Raw genomic sequence first — 15,439 nt, forward strand, 5'->3', positions numbered from 1 at the left:
TCAAACACGCATTAGTCACTATTAGCCAGTGGGCGTTGATGTTCTATCTAGTACGCACACACACACACACACACACACACACACACGCACACGCACACGCACACACACACACACACACACACACACTCTCATAGTTGCTCTGACAGAGATAGGCTGATAGACAGACATATGAGTGTGAGCTCATTAAGATTAGGAACACAAAAGTATTTTTTCTCAAAATAGTTTTAATTTGTTTAAGGACGAACACGGCAAAACAATATCTGAGTCGTTGTGCAAAATTAAGTGATGAATGAAACAACTCATAAAGTCAGCCTTACAGTATATACAGTGCTGTAAACTGTGGTCAAATTACAACTCTGACAGTAGAACGCTATACAAATATCATGGATTAAAAAGAAATATATAAAACATATTGACATGAAATTAAACTATGAATACTGTACAAAATATAACAAAAGCCCAGATATTGTCAACACACAAATATAAACATTTTTAGTGTAAAATAAATGTAGCCTGCATGAAATAATGCAAACAATTGTATTACATCTCAAAAGCTATGATGAAACTATTTACAACAAACTAGAATTTAAAAAAAGAATCAAGAAAAAAACAAGTGCAATGTCATCTGGCTATGAACATACATAGAAATATACACATTACAAATAACATTTTAAACATATCAGGATACATTATCTGTCAACACATAGGTTGGTGTCATTACAGTATGAGACAAATTTATAACACACACACACACACACACACACACACACACACACACACACACACACACACACACACACAATTTATGTATTTACATTAGCGTAAATATGTCTTTAAAGCTAACACTGTCCTGACCAAATAACCTTCATGGTCAAGTGTCTTCCATAGTCTGTAGTATGTACTGTATTTAGTATTTATCAACTCTGAAATGATCATTAAGGAAATGCCCCATCATCGTTTCTTCACAAGGTGCAGGAGGGGACAGGACTGGTGCAGTGAATTCTTAGTGCAGATGAAGTTTGTCACGATGGGTTTTCATCCCAATGTGGTCACAGTTCATTACCAGCAACTTAATGTACCTTTACTTAAACTAACGCTACTCAGTAAAATCCTGAGTGTTCATTTAACTCTCAGACTTAAATGAACTCTAGAATTTTACAGTGTAAAGACAATACTCAGCTGGAAGAGATTACACACACCTGTCTTGGCTGTCTTATATCATGTCCTGAGTGGACACAATTGAGTCAATAAGTCAGTCAGTCAGTGCTTAATTGGTGCCAGTCAGGGCCTGAATCCCCACAGGGCAGGGTTGGCATATGCTCGGCTGGGGCAGTTGTAATGACAGACACAGGAGTGGATCATCATCACGTTCCGCCGTAGCAGTCTGCCAGTGGGGCAGCGGAAGGCCACCTCAGCAGTGTGTGTGTGGTACGGGGTACAGCAGCGGGCGTCGGTACACTGTCCGCAGTACCGGAGCTGGTGGAGATGGGTGCTGTAACAGCCATGGTGGATAAGCCGAATGGGTGCGGGGGACCTGTAGCTGGCCTTGCAGTGCCCACGGCGTCCCCACTGGAGGAAAAATGACACATGAAAGCAGAGACTGATGAGAACAGAAAGCAGACACGTTGAAAGGTATACAGGACTCAGGAGTTTGTTTGAAGTCCATGTTTTTGGTGGCTCACCTTGGGTTTCATATGGGGCAGTTGGACCATATGACAAGGCCGAACCTTGCAAAGCCTCATCTGCATCTCCAGCCTGCATGCTGGGTTTTGGTTGGACACGCGGGTAGAGACGCCGGCCCCACAGGTCCGGGAACAAGCACTCCACTCAGTGCTCTTTTCTACACAGGTGGGGGTGGAGGGGACGTGTGGGACCAGTTGATTGGGATGGTGACGCTCTGGGAAAGCTGCCCACTTCTGGTCATTTCTCGAGGCTATAGAGGAATATGAGTTAAAGCACGATCAGAATAAGAAGTTCACACATCAGGTTCAATCAATGTTCTGCACTGCTTAACATTAGGCCTGTTGTCTGATGTTTTGTCTGATGTCATAGTCAATGTACAGTGTTTCAGAAAGACTGGGTGGGGAACACTCTGGGTATATTATTACATTAGCAGCAGTTTCTGGTGATTAAAATAGTCAATTGCGCAATAAACCAGCAGCATGTGAATGGGGACCTTATAGAATTATGTTACTCTGTGTTCTCTGTTGAGATGCTGACCTCATCTGACGTGTGCTTGCTATATAACAACTCACAACGGTCACTGTGTTTCAGTGACTCTCAGCTGGCTTAAATGACAGGACCTTTTAAAGTTAACACAAGTGTTTCACCCATCATAACATCTCTAAATATACAAGAAGTAATACAAGTAACCGTCTGGCATTGTATAGCATTCCTCTTAGGTCATGAATTCATAAAACAATCTCAAACAGAACAAGATGTTCCATAACTATTGATATGTACTACGTAGTTTTAACTCAGACAGTGTCGGGAATTCCAGATGCTCTTAAAAGTGATTTTCCTATGCTCCCTTTGCAGTCCCCACTTGGCTCCATGTGTTTAATTGTTACATAGCTCCGCTGTGGGTGCTGTTATGAAACTTTAAGAAACAGGGTGGCTGGGAAAACGCTGGTTATATTTGGACTTGGAGAGCTTTCATTTGGCCAGACACGCCCCAATGAAACGCAGAAAATACTCCAATAAAAGCTTCCAGACATGACCATCAGTGACAAACCTCAAATAAATGTAGGAAGCATAATATTGTCTCACAGATTGATGAAGGGTGAGTAACGTCTGTTATTGAAGCATGCAGTGATGCATGAGAAAACATCTGGCTTCACTATCACAATGACATGGAGAGATGTCTTGTAAATGTCAATCTGGCTGTAATCAGGAAGATGTTTGGGGTCTAAAGCTAGCAATCCGGATGGTTTGTGCGCGCGCGCGTGTGTGTGTGTGTGTGTGTGACCAATCTGTATGGTACAGAATGTTAAGGCAATATATCTGCAGTGGATGGAGGTGGACTCCCATTCTTCCATTAAGACATTCAGCCCCTGTGGTCGGGTATAGGACCACCATTCATTTACCATATTTACCATTTTGGTTGAGAAGTCTGCAACACAAAACGCAATATCTCCCCTACCCACGTGGGTGTTCTGTCTTAGCTCTGTCTTAGTAGACATTTCTACACAGAGGTAATCCTAGGTTAGCTTATTGCAGCTTTCACGTGAGGCTTCCATATCATAGCTACTCTTTTCAACTTTAAGACAAGACAAGACGGTTTTTATGAAGCTAAACAAAAACATGGCTAAGAGGACAGGCTGTGTTCCTGTCCTAGATGGTGTAACCATCCATCCATCTACCTGTGATTGCATCCTGAATAACGGTGTTCTCCAGGTTCTCACAGACCCACTCCTTGCAGCACTTCCCCGGTAGCAGAACGTGTTGTGGGTTGGGACAGTCTGGAGTCGGGAGACGGAGCTCCAGCGAGCATGCCGGAACACAGCTCACCCCTCCACCCCTACAGTGGCAGTAGGTATCGCAGGAGGGCTGGAACGCCTGGCCGTCGTGATAGGTGACTCCGTTGACCTCACAGCTCAGATCCTCCTGACCTGTGGAACGTTAAGAGCACAGAGCTCTGCTCAGTTTATTGAACCATGATGGGGTTAACTGGAGACACGCCCGTGACTTTGATGGAATCGGAAAACCCAATTAGGAAGTGAAAAGGGAGGGAATGGAGAGGGAAGAAGCCGAAGAACAGAGGAAAAGATGAGGACACTGGGGTGGCTGTCCCTGCCAATGGTTAGGTTTTTATAGGAAACCAGGCCTCTCTATGGAGAAGATGAAGACTCTGTTTTTCAATCCATGTGTGTTGTCTCTGCAATCTATCATGCTCAACAGGCGGTCATTAGAGGAGGTGTGTCAACATGAGCCCTTAAAATAGAAGCTGAGACATTTTGGAGTCAAAGCCCAGCCGCCCCGCCACGCTCGGATGAACAGGCCCTAAACACGACTGTCTGTTTGTAATCGGGTCACAGGGGAGCTATAGCGTCAGCCTCCCAGGGTACACTCGTATAGCTTTTCCCATGGTGATCAGTGGTCAGGGGATCTGAGGGGAGAGTGGCACTCACTGACACACTCCCCAGGGTCTCCAGGGAAGCTTGCGCTGTAGTCACACTGTAGACCTCTCTGGCTGTCACAGGGAAACGCCTTGCTGCACGGCTCGCCTCGTTGTCTGGCACACATCTGGCAACACTGGCAGCCATCGAGAACCAGGGGGACACCCGTGGGACACTGGGGGACTGGACTGGTGCACTGGCATGGCTGCTCACACTGTTGGCATATAACCTGGCAGGGACAACGCATGCACGCGCACACACACACACACACACACACACACACACACACACGCACACGCACACGCACACACAGAGGAAAGGAAACTTAGAAAATGTGCAGGGATTGGTTTCGCTAGCCTGTCAAGAACATCTATACATTCAATCTCATCCAAGCTGTTTTAGATACTAGATACTCATAGTGGATTATTCTGTGATGAGGAAACTGCAAAGAAGAATCACAAAATATATTTTTCTTATAATTATTATGATGATGACATTGATAAGCAGCATGGTCACCTAATCCGGATTATTACTGCATAATCATCCACTGCCATCACCATCCATCACCATCATCACCATCATCATCATCATCCAGGGACTAGATTTCTTATTTGTATTTTTATCAGTAGCCTATCAAACTGCGTCTCTTAAGGTAGTACTAGGAAACATTGTATCCAGCACTGTATAGTCCAGTGGTTTTCAACCCTTTTCACATCAAGGCCCATTATTGATTCAGCATTTGAGCCACGGACCACCATTTGATGACATTTAGCTTCTCAGACCAAAGAATATTTTGTTGTTGATATACTATACATATTACACTCTCAAGAGTTAAAGACCTTTAAGGGTCCGTTTGATTATACCAACTCTCCATCGTTTAGCTGCAGGGGAGCACCTGGAACCCCCTCAAGGACCACTGGTGGTCCCTGGACCACTGGTCTAGTCAGAGGACAATTTTCAATAGCGTGTCTGATGGAACCAACCCACAGACAGCGTCTGATGGTCCCATGCAGTCTGAGTTATTCAGAACAGAAGAATAGGGGATTCCCCTCAATGACTATAGCATCCCATATAATGTGTTCAGCAGCTGTATGGGGGCTGGGGGGGGATTCTAGAACAGTAGATACACACAATTGTATCATTCTCACTTTGTTTCTAAACCTTTAAATCTACCACAAAACAGGATAATAATGGCCATATTTAGTGCTCACATACCGTAAATACAAATCCTCAGTGTATTCAACTCTGAGCGTGTAAACACTTTTAACAATGCCAAATAAAAGAACACATAACACAATAACACATTCGATTTCAGTAGAGTATGCGAGGAAAATATATTATAAGCTTCATGTTCAAGATAGCAAAGAACCCCCCTACGAACACACACACACACACACACACACACACACACACACACGCACACTCGCGCACACACACACACACACACACACACACACACACACACACACACACACACACACACACAGCCATCCCATTCACAAATACAGACAGAGTGTCCTCACCTGTGCACCCATACAAAGCAGTAAAGCCAACGCTATCACATTGTCACAGAGTGGCCGGTCCATGGGGCCTCGTGTTGCTGGTGGTATAGCTGCTCGGTCTGTCTATCTGGCTAACTAATCTGTGTGAGTGTAAATGCTGGCGCTAGCAGTACAGCTGTTTGCTCAATGCTCATTCTTGTGCACCGCTGACATTTATAAAGTCCGTACTCTGATGTCACAGGCTGACTGCCGTGTAAACAGCCACTGGAGCAGCATCAGAAATGTTTCACATTCCTGCTCCCTGCTGCCCAATTCCACTTCCAGACACTCACTCACCCACCCCACCACACCTCCCACCTTTCTTTCTCTTACCCCCCTCCCCTCCCCTCCCTTCTTTCCACTCTTTTGGTGTTCTAAGCTTACCCCGTTTAACACGAACTGAAGGGAGGAAAATACATTATCCAGGTTGTCTACGGCATGTCAAACACGCCCCAGAGCTTTGTGGTGACTATTCTGATTTAGATCAATGAGATTTTATCTTGCTGATGTTTTTACATGCTGTGGTGATATGCATAGGTCAGATAGGATATGGCTGCCAAGCTTTTTTCTTAGCAGAGGACCGAAATAGAACCGATCTTTCCACGATTTAGTTGCTGTTTCCAAAACCTCAAAAACTCCTGGAACTATAATCTATTATTTTAAGGCCGATTGAAAGGGTATTTAATCCCTCACATTTCCGTTGGTTTCCATGGCGTTAGTGTAGCATGTCTGGGGTTGGCATGAACTTGAGTCACTGTGATCTCTTCTATTGTGAGCTACAATCTGCACCTCAACAGGAACTCAGGGAGCAAATGCTGTCAGAGGGCTCCTTGAAGGCTATACAAGGAGACATGCAGTACTGACAGCACTGCTAAACAGTTATATTACTCAATAGTAGCTGCATCTACTTCCATTCATAACGTGGCTCTTGTGTGACGGTAAAGTCCCATTGCCTGCACAGTCAATATGCTACATTCAACACTATTACACAGATTGGGTCATAGCTGTATAGCATACAGCATATCCTTCAGAGTGAAGGCACTGTTACCGGCAGAACGGACTATGGACATAAACACAGTACAGTAAGTATATCTACAGTGAAACAGCTGCTGTGCCACGTGGGCAAGAGCTCAGGGCTTCTCTGTCAAAAAAGTTACTGAATTCTCGCATTCCACGATCATCTGGTTCCCACAGCGTTTGGGTGGGCAGGAAAGATGTCAGTGATGGGTTATAAATAGAATGAGACAGACAGAGGTTGAAAGGAGGAAAGTATGCAATGCATGTCCAGGACAGGTGGGACCCAGGTGGACAGACAGACAGTCAGAACAGTGTGGGCCCACTGCTTCATTCCTGATTCATTTCTCAACTGTTTCCCAACACCTTTCCATCTGCTTTTCAACAATGATAGTGCTTGGAACAACCCAAATACAACAGGCAAAAACTGTACTGTAGGCATCATATACAACCTGGAAGTATATCTCCCAAATTGTCAAAACTGAAGAAGAAGAAGAAAACTTTATTTGCCATCTGCAGAATTGCATTGGAAATCGTGGAGCTCAGCTCGCAGGGTCAGCATTTAAAAATACAGAAAATATAGACTGAGAGAAAGTATGTACATCCTACAATGCTACAGTATATCCTACAATACTCTTTAAAAAGAAAAAGAAAATAATTAAGTAACGGTAACAAAGAGAAAGGAAACGTAACCACTGAAGAATGAATTATAGCAATGCTACAATAGAAACCATTGAAGAAGAATTGTTGACAATATTCAGCTTTAATATGTATTAAGTAATTGCAGACGTGCTAAAGAATAACTAAATACAGACATGTTACGTGCTGTGGCCTGTAACTGTCATGTAATTTCGGTGTATCCACTGAAAAGGTGAGACTTCTATAATAGGCTTATAGAAGTCTATAAGCTGATAGGCGTATAGACAAAGCAAATTGTAAACGACCCCAAAAGCAGTGTTGGGAACTTGGGTCAGCAGCTACCTCGAAAGCGTAGCTTGTAAAGCTAGAAGTAGCTGACCATATAACAGTATAGCTTTATCAAGCTTTTTCTGCCCCTGGAGAAATGTAGCTCGCAAAGCTACAGATACAAATCTACAAAAATGACCCAAAAAGTAGCTGAGCTACTTGACGAGGTACACAAATATGAATGTAGCTCAGCTACCGCAAGTATGTAAGCTACGTAGCTTAGTTACATGTAGCTTAATCTGCCCAACACTGCCCAAAAGCTTTACAGTTTAATATAATTAATTCATTAGTATCATTACCAGAATTGGGGTCATCAAAATCTGTACGATAGTAGGAACAGGAATGCACTCAGTGTCATAGCAATTCATCCAATAACATTTGGAGATAGCCTGTGTGCGAGTGTGGCCTAAGGGTGGCGCTAAAGGAAAAGCCAGTGACCAAAAACATTATAGGTTCCTTTCACTGATGAGCATGAATGCACTGAACAATCATGGCAATCCAACCAACAGATTTTGAGATATCTTGTTGTGTGTGCAAGTAAACATTGTGGCCTAATGGTGATGCAACATCTAATGGTGATGATCTTCACTCGGGGATTATGAAGGTACACAGAAAATTCCATGGCAATCCATCAAATGGTTATTGAGATATGCTGTTTGGGACCTGGCCTAAGTGTCGGATGGACCGACCGACCTACAGGCAAAGCCATCCTTAGAGCCCCGCCGCTAGCAGGGCTAAAAAACCCATTTGATCTCGAAAAAACATTTCAAATGGGATGTTCTGTACTTTTGGATTGGCAAGCTATTGTATGTCTGGATTGCTGTATATGCGGACAATAATGCAATGGAAACAATGAGCCAAAACCATATCAATTGAAGCCCTTATCAATCAGTGTGTAGAGTGTAATTCCTATCAGATAACAGAAACTAGGCCAAAAGATGTAGGCCCTACAGGCCTTCAAAAACCCACATACTGTAGGCCTATGTTGGAAAGCTCAGAGATAATAAAGCATCACAATGACTGACAGTCGACATTGACCCTTTGGAGAAACCCCTAAGATGTGTACAATGACCCCATTCAGCCTGAAGGAATATTGTTTTCCTTTGAGATGGTATGTACGGAAGCCCTATTGGATTGTGCGTTTATTCAAACACACATAGACTGCAGGGCAAAGTAATGCAAATATTATTTGTCCTGTAAATGTTAGAAAAGAAAGCACTAATGTAAGTACCGGGAAGAAAAAGGAAAAAAAATCCATCTAATCTGTCACTATGTAGCAAAAAATGTCTAACATTATGTTCACAGAAAACATCCAATGACCTAAAAATATGTTGGAGACTGTTTGGCTGCGCCTGGCAGACATTTTCAGATTATAGATAATTTGCAGCTTATAGTCTTTGTTTATTCACGTTGTGAACAGAGGAAAGGAGCAAAGAAAATTCTGTCGTGACACACAACGCAAAAAACATGATTAAAACCTATTACACATGCAGCTGGTTACATAGTGATCAACAACAGCATGCCACTATGCTTTATATTTGAATTAAAAAATATATAATATTATCAATTGCTTTAAATTTGTTAGTTATCAATTGCTTGAAAGCATGTCCCCAAAGATCAGGGGTAACCTTTAAAACACGTGTGGTGTAGAATGAGGATAGCATTTGCTTACAAAAAGGGGGAGGAATTTGGGGATAAAACTTTCCACATACTTTCTATTAGGTTTTTTTCTAGCTCTTTGCTTTTGGAGTAGAAGGACTTGGTGGGTACACACACACACACACACACACACACACACACACCATGTTCCAACCTTGCCTTACAGTTTTAGGCCATGCTTTTTGTGGAATGTGTTTCTTTTTCCCCCCCTCACCCAAACCATTTGTCTCCTCAGCAAACCGAGACAATATTCAGCTTTGCCAGCTTTAAGGTTAGTGGGTTTGGGTCTTGCCCAGTAGTTGTTCGATGATTGATTTGAATGTGAGTCAGAGTAAACAGGCTGTGGGCTGTAACAGTCACAAATAATAGTCAAAACGTCTCCCAGGGCAATATTTGACACATACATAACATGGAGAATGTCTCAAAGTGCACTTGTAATTGGTGTCTGAGGTTTTGGCACCAGGAGTCCCTGAAACCAGTGGTCTCAGCTTTCCGAGCAGTGGTGCGCAGCGTCTGCCAGATCTGCAGGTATCTCCACAATGAAGCGTGGGCACGCCGACCGATGTCCATTAAAACATTTCAAAAATAGCACACAGAGTCGAACCTAGCCTTAAGTTAAAAAGCATGTGGAAATTATACTGTTCTAGATATTGGTATAGTGAGTTGTATTTGACTCATTATTCCAGTAAGGCAGGCGCTAGGCGAAGACATGACGGGCATTACAGAATCACTGCCAGTGTCTACACTCCACAGAGGTCACAGACAGATGGATTCATTCATTGAAAATACAATAAACACTCAGATCATCTGCTTGACTGTGAATGAATAAAGACTGAATGAAAATTCATTTACATCACACTTCTCTCTCTTTCGCTCTGTTCAGTTTCCTCTTACCTTAAAGGGGCATTTATCCAAGGTTTACAGTAATTTCTCAAAATTCTCTTAAAGTCAACTTTCCAGACAATGTGCTCTTTCAGTAACATACGGCTTTGAAATCTTATCAGATGGCTGAGCTTGGTGACTGCTGGTCAACATTCTCACACAGTAAATAATTTCCACTGCATGTAGAGCATGAGGCCTTAAAACATGTTGTGTTTTCATCTTTGATCTTTCCACGATATTAAATTGAGCAGTGGCAGGAAAGGTGGGAGAGAGCCCATTTTTAAACAACCTGGTTGTAAAGCTTTCAAACGCGAGGATTAAATGAGGGTGAAGGTGCAAGTGGTTTAACAGATGGGAAATTGCTCTGAAGTTTACATAATGTAATGAGCACTAGGCACACTATTTACAGAACTTGCATGTCCAGGTGCATCCTCTGAAATTAGAAGAAAGACTATGGGCATACAGCTGGTGTATGACGCAATGTATTACACAATGAACTCAATTGTTTTCAGTCTAAAAATATCAGAAAAACTAGGAACCAACTGAGACATGAGTTAATCCTGACTGTAAACTAACAGTAATTACTTAAATTCCAAACAACACATGTGTCTGTAATGATGAAAGAGAAGAGAAGAGAAGAGAAGAGAAGAGAAGATGTGAAAGCTTCTCAAGTCCAAGAATCCATGGAAATATGCATTCTCCTTATCACATGACATCGCTGCACAAATAGTAAAACTGAAGTATAACTCTGACCCTAACCCCTAAACCTAACCTCTAAATGCCAAATCCGACCCTAATACCAACCTGAATCTTTTTGTAATTAAAATACCAACTCAAATAATAATCTTTTTAAGCTTTTTAACCATAAAACAACCACTCTTGCGAGGACAAGTGAAACGCTCCTAAAATTCTACTATACTTGGACATTTGGCTCTCAAGTAGCCAGCTATGGTAATACAAGTACACACACACACACACACACACACATGCACGCACGCACGCGCACACACTTTCCACCATGGAGGAGTCCAGTTGCAGTAGCCAAGATGTTTTCCCTGTTAGGAAATGATACCTAGATTCCAGGCATTCCGACTGGATGTGTGAAAATCCCACAGTGTTGCCACAGGAACACCCCAAGCCTCCGATAAGGACATCGTCCTGTCCAAAGGTCACCTCCTGACGTACGTGAGGCCGAGGTCACTCCACTGTCTACAGGGATAGAGGAAGAGCACAGATGGTCCAGACACCTACATACACCCTCTAACCATGACAGATCTGCTGACAGAAAAGAGTCTAACAGACTGGATTTATACTTTGTCGTGTAGTGGTGGTGGTGGACAGTAACAAAGTTAATTTACTTGAGTACCGGAACTTGAGTACATGTTGTGAGCATCTGTACTTTACTTGAGTATTAGTGTTTTTGGATACTTTTGCTCCAAAAGCAGCCTACATTACAAACTAACCTCTTAAGGCCTATTTCAAATATAGTGAAAATAGCAGATCTACAAGATCTACTTGTAGATCGGCTATGTTCACAATTTTTGAGGGGCGCTAGCCCCTCCTATGTCCAGCTTTGAGGGTTTGTACAAACATTAATGCCATTGACAATGAATGGCCAGCTTTGAGTGTTTGTGTAAACACAAACATTGAAGACGATGGTAAGGACGCAAATTGTGATTGGCCGGAATGAGATGATGTATGATGATAAGAGCGCCCCTCACTTCACACGGGTGTGATTTTTATTATTATAATAAAAAATCTTTGAATTTGTCTAATCTGTATCACAAGTTTTAGAGGGATATGTAACCACGTGTCATGCAAATACTTCAGGGTGGACCTTTATATTGGGACGGTGTCAGAATTGGTTTTCAAAACAGTGGGTGTAGGTTTGGTATAGCACTGGTTTCTCCACTGTTGTAGCAGCATATATTGAATTTAGATGTCCCAAAATATATCATAGGCAGATATCTCTGATCATCTGGGAGTGAACTATAGTGCAGAGGGGCATTCGCTCGAAATATGATGAGTGGTGATGCCAGTTTCCTCAGCTCAGATCGGTGAACCAATATTATACAGCGCTTAATTGCTCCATGCGCTACCCGTCCCTCTAGACAAGAAAGACGCGCAAACGCGGGAAGCGAACGCAGCTCGTGCATATTTGGGGTTTTTTAAGATTTATTTTTAAGTTATTTTCTTTTTAAGTTAAGTTTTTTTTTAAGTTAAGTTTTTTTTTTTAAGTTAAGGTGTGTGTGTGTGTGTGTGTGTGTGTGTGTTTTGTGTGTGATACAGCTGCGCCCTCTGGTGACGGGCAGGTGGTGTTACAGCGTGACACACAGACAGACAGACAGACATGATCTGCTAGGTCTCATAGTTAGTGCTCACTGCGTTCGCAACCAGAAAGCATGCTGGCTGGGCCAGGCGGCTATGCGAGACTAATCTCTCAAGACGGATTCAAAGCTCCTCAGCTGAATCTGTCAGCAACTCCAATTACAACATGTAGAGTTGTTGTTAATAGGAATGAAAACACAGGAGCACCACCGGAAGAGGAGGGCTGCTAGGAGAGTAAACAGACCGACATCTGGTCTCTATATGCGGGGAATTGGGAGGCAAATTCAATGATTTTCCACTTTTTTTGCAGATGGGTTCCCAGATTGATGCAAGACTAATAATGACATGCTGGCCAAAATAGGGATGCCAGGGTGAAATCCAATGCAGCTTCACTGGTCTGGTTTGTTTGGACCTGAGATCTGACGTTTTTGAGCATGCCTTCGCAGTAACACTTGGTTATCGTTGGATCAGGTGAGAGAGGAATTTGAATAAAATGACTTCATCCTTACTGATCTGACCCAACATCAAATATTTGATGTTGAGGCAGTCTAGACCTCAAGAAGAGGACTTAAGATCTAGGCTGCCTACTGAAAAATATATCGGCGTACTTCCTGAAATGGGTAGCCGGAGCTGTTTGCGGAGAGCGATTGCAGCAAAACCAAGTCAAAATAGCTGTGTGCATTTGTTGACACACTTAAATCAACAATAACACATCCATTTCTAGTTGCAGTTACTAAAAATAACCGAGAACAAATAAATACGGAACAGGGGCCCAATTCATGTATGAAACCACTTCCTAACATGGAAAGTAGTGTCAATATTTTTAGCTGAGATCGTGTGCTAACTCCAGGTGGGGAGTGCTGTTAGCTTGAAAATCTGATATTTTCTGCAAGGGACATCAACGTGCAATGAAGTAGGAGTTGTACTGTACTTTGCAGACAACTGGAGACATATTTTGAGCATGGGGGGAAGACATGCAGCAAAGAGCTTAATTTCCTTTCAGAAACGTATTTTGTGCAGTGGTAAAGACCACAAGAAATACACACATACACAGTTACTATATAAAATGACTTTTTAAGAGAAACTACTTCCGGACCTGCTTCAATGATGCCTGAAGAAGGTCCGGAGGGACCGAAACGTTGCATTAAAAAGAAAAATACTCTTGTACTGAGCAAATATACAGTGTGGGTGAATTCTATTCCTTTCATTGATGTCCACTAGCCTATAATCACATGTGCAGACGCCTGACTTCTAGGTGTGCAAAAGTTTTTTCCTACAGAAGAGAAACTACTTAAAAGCATAATATATTAAAAATCTGTTCTATAAGTACTAATAATTAATAATCTAATATATATTGTATGCAACCTATGCGTTCACTATAGTCCATCAGGTGGAAAGGGGGGGGGGGGGGGGGGGGTTGTTTGTTAGAGATTCCAACGAGGGGGAGGGAGGGTTCAGCCTAGGCGTTCAAGAGTCTGATGGAGATTGGCACAAAGCTAGCTGAGCCCCTTTTAGTGAGTTTTGACGCTCTGTATCGCCGGCCTGAGGGCATTAGTTCGTAGTGGTTAGTGTGTGTTGTCCTCAACTATTTGAGAGGCCTTCTTTATTGTCAGTTTTTTATGGATGCTGATGAATGACTCCTGTTCCCTCCCAATGATCTTGCCGCTGATCCTAACCACCCTATCGAGGGGGTTCCGGTTGATGGCACGCATCACACCAAACCATGATGTGATGTTGAAGGTCATTATTGATTCTACAAAAGACTTGTTGAAGGCCTGCAGGATCGATGGTCGGACCTGAAGCTTCCTCATCTTCCTGAGGAAGAACAGCCTTTGTTGACACTTGGAGTGAATGTTCTCCGTGTTGGTCTTGAATGTGAGCTTATGGTCGATGGTGGTGCTGAGGTATTTATACTCTTCAACGCATTCTATTGCCTGGCCATTTATCTCTAGGGCCGGAGGTGGAGTGGGCGGGCCCTGCCTAAAGTCCACCAGCAGCTCCATAGCTTTGCTGGGGCTTGGGTCCAGGAAGTTGTTATTGCACCACTCAGCAAATCCGTCCATTACCCCAATGATGCGGTTATTGGTGTTGGTGGTATCGACAATAACCGTGTCATCTGAGTATTTGATGAATAGTATGTCAGGGTCTGGGCTGCTGCAGTCATCTGTGTACAGGGTGAACAGGACTGGTGAGATGACAGATCCTTGTGGTGCCCTGTGGACACAGTCCTGTTAGAACTGTAGTTTTGTGGTGTTTCTGATATGTGCCTCCATGTTGAGGTGACTGTAAAAGATAACACCAAGGTTTTTCACTTGGTCCTTGGTGTGAAGTGCTCTTGATTTTAGGTATGTGGATAATTTTTCCCTCTTGGCCTTTGCACCGACAAGGAGGATTTCGGTTTTAACTTCGTTTAGTTGAAGGAAATGTTCTGACATCCATGTTTTGATATCAGTAATACACTTTATGAGGGTGCCATAAAGTGTATATCCCCAATTTCACCTGGGGATATGGAGATAACGTTCCGTCATGAGCAGTTTTTGTGTTAAGGCATGCAGCTTAAGGCAGAAGGCATTAAACTATGGTGGTGCAACTCCATGTGGGGGTCCCCGGAACTTCGACACACATAGCTCCGTATAGGAGTGGTTGCGACACTCAAAAATAAGACCATATGGGTCTCAATCAAATTATATAATCTAGTCACTAGATTATTTCACTCACATGTAAAATGTTTCCACTTAATTGAGGGTGGGATCATTTTAGTGAGGGCGTAGCCACTGGCTGAAGCAGGGTGAACACCCATTTGAGTACACAGTGTTCATGTTGCATGTTGGCACTCACTGACATCACATCTCCTATGGTGAGGAAATGGCTTCATCCTCTTAAGGGAGGATCGCACATTTCTGAAGCCCAATTTATACATCATTGTACAAC

General features: G+C 42.9%; 1 protein-coding gene across 1 annotated transcript; it reads right to left on the reverse strand.

The window, feature by feature from the left end:
* Window positions 1–206: 206 nt before the first annotated feature.
* ccn5 (cellular communication network factor 5) lies at window positions 207–5,888 on the reverse strand. Its single transcript, XM_080763667.1, has 5 exons — window positions 5,642–5,888; window positions 4,131–4,347; window positions 3,363–3,611; window positions 1,683–1,933; window positions 207–1,569 (listed from the first exon to the last, which is right to left on the reverse strand). Exons 1-5 carry the CDS (start codon window positions 5,702–5,704, stop codon window positions 1,282–1,284), a joined length of 1,068 nt encoding a protein of 355 aa, XP_080619793.1. The 5' UTR covers window positions 5,705–5,888; the 3' UTR covers window positions 207–1,281.
* Between the last annotated feature and the right edge of the window lie 9,551 nt (window positions 5,889–15,439).

This window comes from Protomyctophum bolini (assembly GCF_963924005.1).
Source record: "Protomyctophum bolini genome assembly, chromosome: 5".
NCBI classification, from domain to species: Eukaryota; Metazoa; Chordata; class Actinopteri; order Myctophiformes; family Myctophidae; genus Protomyctophum; species Protomyctophum bolini.